This window comes from Canis aureus, chromosome 1, assembly GCF_053574225.1.
Source record: "Canis aureus isolate CA01 chromosome 1, VMU_Caureus_v.1.0, whole genome shotgun sequence".
In the NCBI taxonomy this organism is placed as follows: Eukaryota; Metazoa; Chordata; class Mammalia; order Carnivora; family Canidae; genus Canis; species Canis aureus.
The window spans coordinates 8,698,864-8,715,398 of NC_135611.1; the positions used below are offsets into that span (position 1 = coordinate 8,698,864).

Genomic DNA, 16,535 nt, shown 5'->3' on the forward strand with positions numbered 1-16,535 from the left:
GGTCTTGGTCACTGCTGTATCACCGGTGACCAACTTGTCCTCATTTTTCCAGAACTGAAGGGTGTCCTGAGACACGGGACTTTAAACCCACAACTCACTAAGGTGGCCTTTAGGGTGAACGTGGAGTCCATCCAAACCATGACACTCCAGAGTGAGATGGGAGGCTTTTGATAAATATACCAGTTCAACCAGGTGTGTGTTGGGGCCATCCCAGGGAGCCTGAGGAGATATAACCCTATTCACATTAAACTACATTTATTTCTGGTGCATTGTGCCCCTGAGGCAGGAGACCTTCTTTTATCCAGGACCCTGCTATAGTGATTGTGGTGTAAATGTTAACTAAACAGCTCAAATATGAGCTAATTACCCAACTACGGACAGAACTGTCCTCAGGGCATCAGCAAAGGAGGAGAACAACCATTATGGCAACAAGGAAAGTTTAGAAATTTGTAATAAAAATTTCTAGCAGGTATCCATTTTAAAGGAAGCATATATATGTTCTGTGCTATTTCAGAAAGTAAAAAATCCCTTTAAATTACTGGTGATGCAATGGTATTGACAGTACAAGAGTCCAAATCAACTTCTCAGCACTTTATGTCTTCAAGCGGCCTGGCTGGGTCCTCCCAAGGATGGGGCGCACTCGGCCCTGTGACCCAAGGTTGGAGTTTGCCTACCTGGGTCTTCCACCGGAGTTTGGCCATCTGTGCTGCCACCAAAGTGGATGTGACCGGAGGCCACACAGCTCTTCCAAGATAGACTGGAATTTGAAGCAAGTACTCTGTAAAACCCATACTCTTTTGTTTATGGGAGTAGCTCTTCATGCTGTCTCACTAACCCTAATGTAGAGGGAATGTTATCAACTAGCAGCACAAAGTAATAGCGGATATAGAGGAGAAAGGACTGAGTTCTGTCCGGATGGCTGTGGGGGAAGAGATAGCAAATGTGTACAAGTCCCAGTCCATCTACAGAGTGTGGTTGTCTGCAGCTTCCTGGGGTCACTTAGATTCCCAGAGAGGAACTTAGTTTTTCCCAGGGTCTGATGCTTGGGATTCAGGAGTCCTGAAAATGTTAAAGTGTTTATTTCCTTGAAACCTTCAGACCATCAGGAGAAGAGAGGATATAAACAGAGCAGGAAGATAGAGGACAGGAGTCGTGAGTACAGCCTGCTGAGCCCCCGCCGATGCTAAAGCCAGGTGAGAAGGACGGTGTGACTGACACTGAGGAGGGCATTTGATGGGATGAGCACTACGTGTTATACTATATGTTGGCAAATTGAATATGAATTTTAAAAATGTTTTAAAAAAAAGCATGGTGTGGGCTCTTACTCTAGCTACTGCTTTTTAGAATGCTCTTTCATGGTCTTATTTTTATGGGCATGTGGGTGTTGAGAAAAGTTCTTCACTCAGTGTATTATAGGTATTTCACATGTCTAAATATAGATGTGCATAACCATAACTGCTGAAGAGCAGCAGAGTATCCCGTCCTGCGAGTTTACCACAGCAAATGAACCAAACCTGTCCACCAGATACGGGAGTACAGATAATTCCAAATTTTATTAATGAAAATAATGCTGTGATAAACATTTACACATTTAAAAACCAGATCTTTGTGGGGCATCTGGATGGCTCAGTTGGTTGAGCATCCAACTCTTGATCTCAGCTCAGGTCTTGATCTCAGGGTCGTGAGTTCAAGCCCTGTATCAGGCTCTGTGCTGGGCATGGAGCCTGCTTAACACAGGCAAACAAACAAAAAAAACCCAGATTTCTGCTGACTTGGCTAAATTTATTCATCTTAAGATAAATATCTTGAGGTAGCCTGGCTGGGTCAGACAATATAGCAAGTCACATTTTTCATACACCATCACTTAACATATGCTAACCTGTTGACTCTTCCACAGTAGCACTCAGCTGTCCACATTTCCTCCTACTCTTGTTAACAACACTCACTATCATTCTCTTCATTTATATATTATTTACATATTCGATGTGCAAAAGTTAGTATGCCATTGTTTTTTCATTTATCATAACTGGAGAGAGTAAGAACCCTTTTCATATTTTTCTGTTTGTACTTATGTGAATTGTTTAATGTCCATTGCCTATTTTTCTGTTGGGATATTGGTGGGAATTTTTTTTTTTTTTTTTTGGTCACCGATATTTAAGCACTTTACACTTAGAAAATATTACACTGTGTCTCATACATTTCACATATCCCTCTCCTGATTGTCCTACCTTTTTACTTTGTTAGTGTGTAATGTTTGCTATGCCAGAGTTTGAGTTTTGTTTTGTTTTGTTTTGATGATTTATTTATTTATTTTAGAGAAAGAGGAGCATAGGGACATAGGGAGAAGCTTGTTCAGTGCACCTGGGCCTTACCACAGGTCCCCCAGGGTTACCCACTGGGCCTGGCAGACATGTCCCTGCAGCCGTTGCTTGGGCACAGACAGGCACTGTCATCTACTATTACACATGCCAGGACGCCCTCTCCACTGCTGCTGGCACAGCTTGTGCACTGCAAACCTGCACATCTCGAGCCGGAATGGGCCTGGTAGCCTGCTGCTTCCCTGCCGCACTCCCAAGCCTCAGATTTAAATTCTTAGAGTATAAATATACTCGGCAGGGCCTAGGTCTTACCCCCAGATGCAAGTGGCAAGAATCCTGCAGTGGGTGTGTAGAGGTTGTACTGCCCGGGGAATGGCCAATGTCCACATGGAACTGACTTCAGCTTTTCTCACTGGTAAGTCAGGTTTCGTGATAACCATGTGGTAGACAAGCCATCTTCTCTCTGCTGAACTGTTGCCATTATCATATGCTGAAAATCTGTAATTCTGTTTTTAACCCCAAATTAATTCTGGGTCTATAAAAAAATAGGCTGACAACCTGACTTGCAGAGCAACCACTCACTCTCTATTCATTACTGAGAAATCTTTTTCCATGTGACCTAATTTTTTCCATGTGACCACTGCATTTAATGCAACTTTAATGACGAGAAAACATTTTATACATATGTGAAACATCTTTACAGTCCTTATCAACCAAAACACTGGGTGACACAGAAAATTGGATGTTAATGTTGAAAAGATAAAACACTCACCGTGAGACAAAGCCATTTTAATGAAGAGACTATTTTATTCCGTAACTATTTGAGGCATCCAGAAGAGCTAGGCTTCTTTTTCCTGTGAGTATGTACAAGCCCCTTCCTTGGCGTGGCAATGTTCTTGATATTCTTTCTGAATGAGGCTTACTCTGGCTTCTTGGACAAGATGAGCTTTTGCCATGGATCTAATTACTTCTTTCACTAACTCGTTCTTCAGCAGGAAGGAACTCCTTGCAAAAGTTCTGTATTTGGTATATATGCATGGTTTGGTGTTCATTATTTCAAGCCTGATTATATCAGAATGGCAACATGCTGCCTGCGCAGATATTCTTACTGTTATGTGGCCAAACAAAGGAACATGACAGATTCCCTCCTGTCCTAGTGGAGGTAACTCTGTTTTGAAATCATTGAAGGAAAAAAAAAAAAAAAGAAATCATTGAAGGGATCCTGGTTTCCATTCAGAATGGCCAACTGGCCATATAAGGTCACTAAACCATCTTTATTTTTTAGGTAAGCAGCACCTCTAATGCCTAAGCTTTGTATAAATATAAGCACACCATTATTCTAATTGAATAAATAACATTTTTCAGTGGTAGGGCCTTTGGCTAAAGGAGCCCAGTGGGCTGCCTCAAAACGTGTTGTGTTTCTGGGTTTCTGTGGTTGCTATCTGCATAACTAACTCCCTAAGATCCCTGTTGGTGAACACATTTTTCTTATTTTCCGTTTTCTTACGGTTTGCTCTGGCTGCTTACAGTCAGTATACTGTAAATCTGAATGTCTTCTTACTGGAGAAATGAAATGGGTATATTTTTTGAATGTACAGACCACAGTGATGGAACTCTCAGCCCACATGAGATCCACTGGAGAAATACAGGGGCGTTTGATGCAACGTGGAGGAGGGTGTTGGCCTGACAAGGCCCTGAGGGAGTTCTGTCAGACCTTTCTGGTTGCCCAGCCTTTGTCCAGGACCATTCATTCAACCACCGTTTCATGGCGTGAATGCTCTTCTTTCATCTAGCTGCATTTGAATCACTACCCCTGAACATCTGTAATTCTTTCAGTTTGCTTTTGAACTCTCAATTCTTACAGAATAAAACACCTTAATATTGTAAGCTTCATCCCATTTAATATCTGGTACTGCAAGGTGCCTTACTTCATATTCCTTATTATTAAAAATGTAGTTTGCGGTAATGCTTGGGTGGCTCAGTCTGTTAAGCATATGAACTCTTGATCTCGGTTTCGGTATTGATCTCAGAGTCTTGAGTTCAGGTCTTGCCTTGGGCTCCATGCTGAGCAGTTTGCTGTTATGCATTTAAATGAAGCTTCTGTTCATCAAGAACATCTTTATTCTGTGAACATTCATACACACAAACCATGCTAAGTGCTGAGGAAAAGTACCCTTCTGCCTCCCACGGCCTTCACCATCTCTTGTAGACTGTGGTCAATGAGAACCTCATGAAGTCTTTCACAGCCTGACCTATTCGAAGATGTAATAGATTATAAAATTTCAGATAAATTAAAAAATTATTTGGATGTGTTTTCCCCAAATTGGATCTTGTCACAGGGGAAAAAAAAATGTCACCTCTTATTCAAGACTTATGTTGATACAATGTATAGATTCTGTGTAATTGCTATAAATTCTTGAGGTACATTCTTGCATATTCATACGTGTGTGTGTGTGTGTATACATATATGTGTTCTTTCCACTACTCATTTGGATTTGGCAAAATAAAGCTGTTTAGTCTTATAAAACTACTTGGCTAGGGATCCCTGGGTGGCGCAGCGGTTTGGCGCCTGCCTTTGGCCCAGGGCGCGATCCTGGAGACTCGGGATCAAATCCCACGTCAGGCTCCCAGTGCATGGAGTCTGCTTCTCTCTCTGCCTGTGTCTCTGCCTCTCTCTCTCTCTCTGTGTGACTATCATAAATTAAAAAAAATAAAAAATTAAAATTAAAAAAAAACTATTTGGCTAGACACTGTTATTTTATCGGATCTTTTTTATTTGATTCTTTGTTCTCTAGGTTGATCATCTACAAATAATAATAAAGTCAAAATAATTCTTCAATATTTAAATTCTTATTTATTTATTTATTTATTTGCCTATACTATCCATTAAAACTTCCAGGGCAAGGCTAAATATTGGCAGTGATAGTGGTCATTCTTATCTTACTTTCAAATTTTTCAAATTTAACCAAGATTGTTATGGGGTTTTACCATCAAGTGTGCCGTTGGTTTCCAACGAGTTTTCTTTATTATGCTAGTTAAATTCCAAAAATTATTCTGAGTTTTTATCAGGAAAGGATATTTAAAGTTGTCTAGTGCCTTTTGGCATTTACTGGGCTGGTTATATTTTCTTATGTGAATCATAATTGTCATTTACTTATTGAGAACCCAAGACATGTGTTCTGTAGTATCTCTGCTTCCTCATGGGGCTTGTAACTTCTTTCTTTTCCCTGGATCTCCCAGATACTAGCTCCTTCCAGAGGCTGGTCTGCGTTCAGGTTCAGTTACTTTGGTAGGAGATCTTCCTGAGCGGTGCTGTTTTCTTCCTGCTGTATCACCAAATCCCCTGCCATCTGGTTGTGCCATTTTAGTGTGAGATTAGGGTTGATTGGGGGGGCTCACGTATTGTCAATCAGCACTATATTTCATTATAAAGCTCCTGTTAACCTTCCACTGAATGGCTTGAGCATCTAGTAACAAGGGTCTCCATCTATTATTTTAATAGGAGTTACAAAATAGCAATTAAAAATAATATCAATTATTGTTTTTCCACTTAGTAGCTGAGTTTTTCTATAAAAAGAAACTTAAGTCACCCTGAAATGCAATTTGTACAGGGAAGGCAGGATAAATGCTTGTTTTTCCCTTTACTTACTATGTGTTAAAATAACAAGTTGGCACCCTGGTGACCCCAGAGAGGCGGGAGGTAGCTAATGTAACACTCCATCCAGTAATGTGATGACTTTAGCTGCGTTTCCTATTTCTGTCAACAAATGGTAATGTTAAAGACTATTTTTTTACTTTTAAACTGTTGAAAAGGCCCTTAATAAGGGTCACTTAAGAGCAGTGGAGTGAGGAAATCTGTTCATCTCTGTGAGTGGTAGATAATCTTCAATTTGCCCCACTAATTTTCCTTGTCTTCACCTCCATTTGTTCTGGTTGGAACACAGGACGACCGTTCTCTGGATGTGTAAGGCAGTTTCATGTGTCTCAGGATGTTTTTATTGTTTGTTTGGGGATTCATTATTGATCATGTGATCTTTTAACATCTCCCCTAATTGCTAGTAAGATTGTGTAGCTTTATGTTGGGGAGAACGATGTTGCATTCCTGGTGCCAAGATACTGGGTTGCCTGTATTCCTCAGTAACAGATACAAAGCTAATTCTTAGGTTCTTTATATTGCAAGATTTCAAGAGCTCCAAGAAGAGAAAAGAAAGAAGTGATGGGGGTATCCCTGGGTGGCTCAGTGGTTTAGCGCCTGCCTTTGGCCCAGGGTGTGATCCTGGAGTCCCGGGATCGAGTCCCATATCAGGCTCTCAGCATGGAGCCTGCTTCTCCCTCCTCCTGTGTCTCTGCCACTCTCTCTCTCTCTATCATAAATAATAAATAAATAAATATTTAAAAAAAAAAAGAAAGAAGTGATGGACCCTACAGAGAAACAAAAAAGCTATCTCCATTCTTCTGCTCTTCATAATAGCAATAACTTTATAATGGGATATGGGTGACAGCAAGGATGATGATTGTGATAATGATGTTGATGATGATGACATGTATGTGTTTGCATGTGGATGATGAATTAGGAAATGATGATAAAAGAGAATTTAGGGAAAGTACTTAGCCTATATAAATCTGGATTTATAAGTCAGGGAGTAAGCAAAACCAGTTTTTAAGTCTAGACCTCATAGATGTTAGTAGCATCTACTGTTGAAATATGCTCTGATGTTCATTGGGATGTGAATCATTTGGGTAGACAGTGACTGTTTCAGCCAGTGTTTGAGGTTCAGTTCAGTACCCACTGAATCATTTTGAGTAAGAGTTGGCCCCAATCAGAAACGTTTATCTTCGAGTTTGACCCGCAAAAATTTATGTGCTTTTTGGATCAAGGCTTCTCTTTGTCTTACTCATTGGAGAAATAGAAAGAAGAGGCAAAAGAAAAAAAAAAAAAAAAAAAACGTTGGAAACAGAATGGCCTCTGGGTTGTGATGAGCAAATGGCCATGTACGGCAAACCTTACAGGTAGAAGCCATCCCTTCACCTGCTTTCAACAAGTATTGATCTAACAGACACTCAGCACATGCCAGGCACCAAGCAAGGCTCTGTGGATACAGCAGTCAACAAGACCTTATCCTGAACTTGAAAGGGTTAATTAGGCTATCATAGGAAATACAGCAAATAAAGGATCGGTTACAAAGGCTGCGGTGGGGGTTTCAGTAAGGATTATCTGGGATTCTTTTTTTTTTTTTTTTATGATTATGATAGTCACAGAGAGAGAGAGAGAGAGGCAGAGACACAGGCAGAGGGAGAAGCAGGCTCCATGCACCGGGAGCCCGACGTGGGATTCGATCCCGGGTCTCCAGGATCACGCCCTGGGCCAAAGGCAGGTGCTAAACTGCTGCGCCACCCAGAGATCCCTATCTGGGATTCTTAAGGAACTCACAGGAGGAACACCTACCCCAGGTGTGGGGGGCTCAAGGAGGGTACCTGATAAGGGAAGTCTGTGCCAGGGCTTTCCTATGGGAGGGGATAAGAGAAGTCGAAGCAAAGGACCTCTACGTACAAAGCCTGTGCCCCATCAGAAGGTGTTCTCCAAATTGTAAGATACTAGGTGGGTCTGGAGGGGAAGGTGGGGGTGAGCACAGTGTAAGACATGAGGCTGGAAGAATGAGAGATATCAATATTGTCCAGTCTTGTAAGTAAGAGATTTGGATATTCTTTTGAGGATGGTGAAGTATCAAAGAGAGTGACACGAGTCAGGTGTCTTAGAGGGCTTCCTCTGCCGCACAGTAAGTGCTCAAAAATCCTTTGTGCAATAAAAGCTGTGTTTGTTTGTTTGTTTCTTTCTTTCTTTCTTTCTTCCCTCCCTCCCTCCCTCCCTTCCTTCCTTCCTTCCTTCCTTCCTTCTTTTTTGAGAGTGAGAGTAGGGGAGAGGGGCAAAGGGATAAAGAGAATCTTAAGCAGGCTCCACCCCCAGCATGGGCTCATGACCTATCTCGTGACCCTGAGATCATGACCTGAGCCCAAATCAAGAGTCAGACACTAAACCAACTGAGCCACCTGGGCACCCCTGTATTTTCCTCTTTTGTGCTTTCAGCCATGATGTGGTCACAGAAGAGGCCAGCCCTGCACACATGATGCTTAGGGAAATGTGTGGGACTGGCTGGCCTCCAGAACTGCCTTCTCCTCTGCAGGCCCTGCGAATTGCACAAACTCCACCCCCCAGCCACAATCCTTCATGGTGGTTTGACCAATGGGAAAATCTTCACTCTCCAGTAGATAAAAAGAACAAGTAAAACGAGCCCTGTTGTCCTCTGGAACAAGGTAGAAACAATTGTGTTTTGAAGACACAGAAGCTGCTAAGTTTGCAGGGACAGTTCTTAGCAAATGTCAACTTTTCGTGTGCTTTCGTGTGTCAGAGCAGGTGATTAAAACACAAAACGAAAGAGAGTCTCTAGAAGGTGGGATGGAAACATGCTCAGATATGGGCAGAGATAAGAAGCCTGCACCTCAGAGGCTGCCAAATACCAACTGCTTTGACTGGCAGGGAAACGAATGGGGAAGAAAAGGCAAAATAACCAACTGAAAATTTCAAGTTAGAACAGAGAATGAGAAGTACATCCTTTCCAACAGTAGCATTTTACAGGGGTGGGGAAGAGAGGGGCAGAACTAGATCTGAGTGTGGGATGGGTCTGGGTGGCTGCAGTGGTTAAGAGGCTTCCAGAAGCAGGTACACTCCCTGACTGGTTTTAATTCTTCAAAAAAATAAATAAATAAAAGGCACTGCTTAGTGAAATATTAGTGCTTTACTGCAGCCCTTGTCCAGAGGGACTCTAGAGAGAAGATCCCAACAGCCTGGGGCCCTGGGGCCAAAGGCCCAGCCGTTCCTGAAGTGCCGCCAACCGAGGGAGGACAGCAGCGAGATTGCCAGGGACGGGACGGGCCGAGCTAAGGAGGCCACGCCAAACAGGAAGCCCACACCCAGACACACATCTGGAAAGGAGAGAGAGCGAGCAGAACTAACGTCAAGGTTAGTAACCGTCTAGAAAAGAGTGGATGTGACTGGTTCACACTTTTAAGGTAAACCAGGGGCCGCTGAGTGGAGGCTGTCGATGAAATGGTGTTGCGCAGATTCAGCAAAGAAGAGCTGTAATTGTCTGCATGGCTGATGAACCTGTAAGTTCAAGGACGGGCCCAGTTACAGCGGCAGGGCATCATTTAGGTCATTTCTCTCATCTGTTTCTAGAGGAAACATACTTGTGGTAGGTCTGGTGGCATGGTTCTTGTGAAGAAAATTGAGCTAATTTTACCAGTGTCTGCCCTTTGAGTCTTAGCCTTCCTTCCTCTGAGCAAGACCAAGCAAGCAGATGCACTTAAATAATAAATGCTGGGTATCTAAGTATTTATTACCCTACGCAGGGGCTGGTGACCTTTTTCTGTCAAGGATCACATAGTTACTATTTTCGGCTTTGTAGGCCACGTGGTCTCTTTGCAGCTATTCATCAGAGCACAAAACAGGCGTGGACAGTGTGTCAGCAAGTAAGCAGCGTGGCCGAGTCCAAACAGACCATTTATAAAGGGTCAGACAGTAGGCCGGATTTGGCCCCTGAGCCATAGTTTGCAGAACCCTGTCCTGGAGGATCTCTACTGAAACCAAACTGAGATCTCTACTGAAGCCAAACTGAACTCTCTGCTTTGAATGGAAGTGAGCCTGTTACGGATGGCCCCCCACCAGTATCTAGCTCCCAGGGCAGCTCTGTGACCTGCTAAAGTTATAAGGGCCTGGTGGTCTGAGGGAAACCCCACGTCCCTCATTGGAAACATTCTCTTGAGGAGACACTTGGACGCAGGGAGCTGAACCCCAGAGTCAAACACTCATTGAAGTCTTCTGAAAGTATGAGCCTCAAACTCTCACATCTGGGAAAAAAGGGAGAACACCCCAATTCTTCCCAGCCTCAGTCCCTTGTGCTAAGAGCGTATAGCACACGCTTTGTGTTTTGCTGCCCTCAGCATGTCAGTAGTTGTCTGGGCAAGGGCAGAATGGAAGCAGAGTAGGAGCGCCTTCTCCACCCTGGTGTGCCCACACGTCTGGTGTGCCCACATGACACAGGGAAGGTGACCTACTTGGGTAACTGAGTAGAGACTCGAATCCTCCCAATGTTCAGAAGAAGCAGACATCTGGGAAAGCAGAACACCTTATAGATAGCAGAAGCAACAAAGCTGAGGACAGAGAGTAGGGCCTGGGCAGGGGGGTGCCTATGAGAAGGAAACCGCAGATCTGAAGGCTGTCACACAGCCCAGATCACCCAGGAGCATGTGGTGTGAGGCAAACCCGTGAGACGAATTTCATACTTACGGGGTTAGCTGAGCTGTGTTTGATAGGGAAGAAGTCCAGTAATATTTTGATTAATGACTTCCTTGAGGATGAAGCTCTTTTATACAGACAGCTCTATTAGAAAAAACCTCAAGCCAAAATTCCTTCATAAATCATGCAAAAAATGGCTCTCTACACAACAGAAATAGCTCAAGTACAGTCTCTATTTGTCTTTGGTTAGATGCTGATAAATAGGGCTCGTCCTCAGCAAAGTTGTAACAGCTGAACTTTATCTTCAGCTGCATGTCTTTCTGCACCTTTTGTTTGGATATGTAGCCTCCAGGGCCCCTGATTTCAGCCCATGTAGAGAGTCTACTCTCTTTATCTCTCCACTCACTTCGCTTTGGACGTCTTGGGGATGAAGGGGGCACTGCACACTATGACCAGTTCATTCCCTTTTTCTCATAATCCTCCCCCAGCCCTGATTCTCTGCTGCCAGGGGTGGAAGCTCACTGAGGGCTGCAGGAGCCCCAGAGAGTGGATGATGCTATGTTGCATCCAATTCTTGTAGGATCCGCCGCCAGGATGCTGTTACAGACGTCTGCTGAGCCCCTTTGTCCCTCTTACCTCTCTCCCTGCACCTCTACCAACCTTACCCAGCCCTGACCACACACACACACCATATATATAAACATTAATATAAATACGTATAATGTGTCCACATGTGTTTAATAAGCACTCAGTGATTCTTTACATCATGAGTCATTTATCTGATAACCTGGACTATGTTCTTCTGCATTATCTATTTCCAGCTGACATAAAGTGGCACAGATGTGTGACGGGACTCCATTCTCTGTGGGTACCATGAGGCTCAATGGCCATTGCAGACCACGTGATATCAATAAATGCAAGGCCAATAACAAACTGCGGTGGCTTCTGCAGTTGGAAAGACCTGAGGTGAATTCGGACTCCTGCTATTCACTAGCAGTAATTTTTGTTGTTGAGGTGAAATTCATACAACATAAAATTGAAGTATACAGTTGAGTAGCATTTTGTACATTCATGGTGTTTGCAAGTATCATCTTTATCAAGATCTAAAACATTTTCTTCATCCTAAAACACAACCTCATACTTTAGGCAGTCACTCCTGGTTTCCTCTCTGTTAAGCCCCTGACAGCAAACAATCTGGTTTCCGTCTCTACAGGTTTACCTATTCTGGGTATTTCATGTAAATGGAATCTTAAAAATACATGGCCCTCTGTGTCTGCCTTCTTTCACTTAACATAATGTTTTCAAGGTTCATTCATGTAGTAGCATGAATTAGTATTTCATTCCTTTTTATGACTATGTAATATGTGGTGTGGACACATCACAGTTTATCTGTTCTTCTGTCGATGGACATTTGGGTTGTTTCCAACTTCTGACTCTTCTAAATAGAGTTGCTATGAACATTAGTATGTTAAGTGTTTGATTATCTGTTTTCAATTTTGAGGAACGTAAACCCATGAGTTGAATCGCTAGGTCATATATAGTTATTCTGTTTAATGTTTGAGGAACAACCAAACTGTTAGTAAACCAAACCATTGTAGCTGCACCCAGTACACACCCAGCAGCTGTGTACAAGGGTTTCAACTTCACTACATCCTTGTCAACACTGCTATTTCCTCATTTTTTATTATAACTATCATAGTGGACATGAAGTAGTATCTCTTTGTGGTTTTGATTTGCATTTTTCTAGTGACTAATGATGCTGAGCAACTTCTCATGTGTTTGTTGGCCATTTGTATATCTTTTTTTTGGAGAAACGTCTATTCAAGTTTTTTGCCCATTTTTAAATTGGGTTGTTCATCTTTTTGTTGTTGAGTTGTAAGAGTTTTTTTTTTTTACGTTCTGGATTCTAGATCCTTTTAAGATGTATGATTTGCAGATTTTTCTCCCATTCTTTAGGTTGTCTTTTAATTTTATTGATAGTGAAAAATATTAAGTATTTTGAACTGTGTAGGTCATATGGTATCTGTCACAAGATTGCCCCAGATACAGTGTGTGTTGGGGAGGGGGGGTGACACAGGTCTGAGGCAGAGATCAGTGCAAAGGGGGCTACTTAGGAGAATACTTTCCTGAGGGCTTCAGGAATTCTTGGGACTGGGTCTAACTCTGGTTCTGTAGTTTTTTGTTGTTGTTGTTGTTTCTGTCTGTCAGTACCTATCAAGAGGAAGTCCTGTAGTTAAGATTTGATGGATGGAATTAATTTTTCTGATTCAGATATAAATCCTCAATGCCCTTGCCACCTCAGTCCATTCTCCACAGGCATACAGGTTATCTTTCAAAAATGCAAAACTGGGGATCCCCAGGTGGATCAGCAGTTTAGCGCCGCCTTCAGCCCAGGATGTGATCCTGGAGTCCCTGGATCGAGTCCCACATCGGGGTCCCTGCATGGAGCCTGCTTCTCCCTCTGCCTGTCTCTGCCTCTCTCTCTCTCTCTCTCTCTCTCTCTCTGTCTCTGTCTCTCATGAATAAATAAATAAAATCTTTTTAAAAAATGACAAACTTCCACATCACTTGCATCCATAAGATATTTAGTGGCTCTGTATTGCTGTCAGAGTTGTGTTTATTGATGCCACAGACACATGTCCCAGGGACTGTGTTTGATAGTTACAGATGTAAGCAGGATGCTGTGGTTTCTGATGGCCAGGTTTGAACTTCTCTATGGTTGTCATTTAAGATACTTTCCATCCGGACCCAACATCATAGTTGTCTCTCCCATTCCCTGGAGCATAGTCACATCATTTCCCAAAAATGTCCTCTGTTTTCATGCCTTTATCTCCTTCTCTTTCTCTACTGGGAAAGTCTTAGTTAGATTGTAAAGTGCAAAATCTGGTGCATTTTTTTCTATGAAACCTTTCCCAATTAGAATGAATTTTCCCCTTTCTGGGATGTCCCAGTATTTACTCAAATTTGACTTCTATATTTTCATGTTTTATTATAATAAAATGGCTCTGTAATCTGTCTAACCCAATATATTATCACATGGCATGAGGACAGAGACCACGTCTTTCTCATGCTTCCATTTCCAGGGCCTAAGCAGGGTGCCTGGTACAGCTCACTAAAATTTTGGACAGATTGTTTTTTTTAATTACTTGCAAAACAGAGATACCTCATCTGATTATATCATGTGGCTATTACAAGTACAAATAATACCACTCCTGTGAAAGCATTTGGAAAATAGAATGCTGTGTAAGCATCGGGTGGCACTATACAGCACCATATGTATACATTATAATTTCATACTACTGATTTCTTGCTTCCTGAAAAAGTTCCCAGGTTAGATACTGCATTGAACAGCAGACACCTACCAATAAACTTTGGGATTGAATCCAGAGGACCTTCAGAGTTGGCCATAGGCAACATTGTCTTTGGTGGCTCATGCTCCCCTACCCTTCCCATTTCTTACCTACCTTTTATTTCAACCCTCAGGGGATAAAGGTATTCATACAATTCCTCTCATTATAGAGGCAATAATGTATTTTTATACTGACATGGTAATATGTTCCTAACAAGTTCTTAAGAAATGGAATGATTTTATTTTATTTAAAGATTTTATTTATTTGAGAGAGAGCGTGTGCATGAGCAGAAGAGGCACAGAGTCCCTCTCTGCTCCTTTGCAGGGAGCAAGACATGGGATTTGATCCCAGGACCTCGGGATCATGACCTGAGCCAAAGGCAGATGCTTAACAAACTGAGCCACCAGGTGCCCTTGAACTATTATTTTACATGAAGGAAGGGAACAGTGACAAACCTACAAAATCAGTTATTTTGATTTTGATATTGTACTATAATTACATAAGATGTAACCTTTAGGGGAACTTGGGTTGAAGAGTACACGGGTGCTCTCCTACTATCTTTGCAAATGACTGTGACTCTGTAACTATTTAAAAATAAAAGATTAAAAAAAAAACATCCATGAGGATAGCTTAGTATACATCCTGGGCCACAATAATTTTGTGTTGGGAGGTCCTTCCATGTGTGGTCCCTTCATCACCTCCAAAGCAAATGCCTGAGGTCAATGAAAAGGTAGAAAAGTAAAAGGGGGATCCCTGGGTGGCGCAGCTGTTTGGCGCCTGCCTTTGGCCCCGGGGCGCGATCCTGGAGACCCGGGATCGAATCCCACGTCGGGCTCCCGGTGCATGGAGCCTGCTTCTCCCTCTGCCTGTGTCTCTGCCTCTCTCTCTCTCTCTCTCTCTCTTTCTCTGTGTGACTATCATAAATAAATAAAAATTTTAAAAAAATTAAAAAAAAAAAAGAAAAGAAAAGTAAAAGGAAGGCCATGCCCAACCACGGTCCACACTGGTGGAGCCTCTAAACCCTGGCACCCCAGGCCCCTCCTGCTGCCCTTCCATGTCTGCTCCAATGTCAAGTTCTCAGTGAAGACTTCCTGCACATTCCTGTCTAAAAGGGGAACGCTATCACCCGCCCTGCCCTATCTCCACTTTCCTGCTTTGTGCTTTCCTCATGCACTTACCATAAATAATTTACTATATTGTTTTACTTTTTAATTTCAATGTCTGTCTCCTCCCACTAGAATGTAAATTCCATGATAGCAAAGATTTTTTTCTTTTTCTTTTTTTCTTTTTTTAATTTACTGTTGTATCCTAATGGCCTAGAGTAGAGTCTGGTATAGAGAATGCACTCAGCTCTTCACTGACTTGTTCAATGAATGGCTCTTTGTAGAAAATAAAATCTTGAAAATAAGCTAGTTCCCCGAGAGAGAAGTGATTCAAATCTGTTCATCCTTATGCAAGAGCAAACCTGACTTTGAAGCTCAGACGTTTTTCCTGTTCATACTTTAAGACATTGCTGATAATATCTGAGAGGAAGGAAGTAGTGCATTGTGCTGGGCCTCTGCATGTAACATTATAAAAATTGTCTTTTTTTTTTAATAGATCAGCCTTCCAAACGGTTTCCAGAGATGGATTATCTTACTTTCTTCTTGGCTATTCTTCACGTATACAGAGGTAAAGATAATGTCTTCATTAAAAAAAATTTACTTCTATCTTGGTCTTATAGTGTGACATGTTTAGAATTTATAATGCTCTTTAGTTGAGTCCGATAATTTCTCATTTGTTCAGGACATCAACAAGTTGCAAATGCTCTTATCAGCAGCAGAAACCTTTTTAGACTAAGGGAGAAACTGTTAGCCTTTAGTGTGATCTCCATTTACTATCTTGCTGGGTCTTAGAAAGCTTAGAATAAGCTTAAGGTTTCCATGTGGTGTCTCAATCATCAAACCTAAGTGAATAAATGTGTTGTTGTGTATTTCAGCTCTATGCGAAGAGATGTTTTGGGACACAACTGTTAAACTTGCTGAAAATATGAGTCTACAGTGTATATACTCATCACTGGACACCTTAACCCAGATGGAGTGGTTCAAGATCAATACAACAAGCAGAGAGCTTATAGCCATTTTCAGCCCTATTTATGGTGGGGTTGTAAAACAACCCTATACTTACAGGGTTTACCTTTTAAATTCTACTGCGGCTCCTAATGATATGACCCTGTACTTTCATAATGCCTCTGAGGCTGATATTGGCTTCTATTCCTGCTTTCTTCATACTTTCCCACATGGACATTGGGAAAAAGTAATCCAGGTGGTTGCATCAGGTGAGTGAACATTTTATGTACCTTATTCCCACCTATGGCATTTGATTCTTCAAGCCCCAGTAGAACCTACAAAATGCTTTATCATGTTTTTGTGGTATTTTCCAACTTCACTTCTAGATCTTATGATATTATTGTTTTAAAGAAATAATTCTATGAATCAGTTTCATTTTTCTTGACGTGTTGTCGCTTCTGAGTAGAATATGCATCTCAGAAATTTGAATGTAGTAGGAGAAAAGCCCAGGTCTTGTATCATCTAA

At 42.0% G+C, this 16,535-nt stretch overlaps 1 protein-coding gene across 5 annotated transcripts in view; it reads left to right on the top strand.

Annotated features, from left to right (window-relative positions):
* Positions 1–489: 489 nt before the first annotated feature.
* CD226 (CD226 molecule) overlaps positions 490–16,535 on the top strand; it is an 88,093-nt gene continuing 72,047 nt past the window's right edge. The window contains exons 1-4 of one of the 5 annotated variants that reach the window (XM_077884948.1): positions 491–1,193; positions 9,122–9,336; positions 15,561–15,632; positions 15,940–16,278. In XM_077884948.1, the coding sequence (XP_077741074.1) occupies positions 15,587–15,632; positions 15,940–16,278 (385 nt within the window). In that variant the 5' untranslated portion in view covers positions 491–1,193; positions 9,122–9,336; positions 15,561–15,586. Of the gene's footprint in view, positions 1,194–8,345; positions 9,337–9,361; positions 9,483–15,560; positions 15,633–15,939; positions 16,279–16,535 lie in introns of those variants that run through there. The other 4 variants (XM_077884776.1, XM_077884822.1, XM_077884882.1 and 1 more) reach the window with 4 other exon arrangements.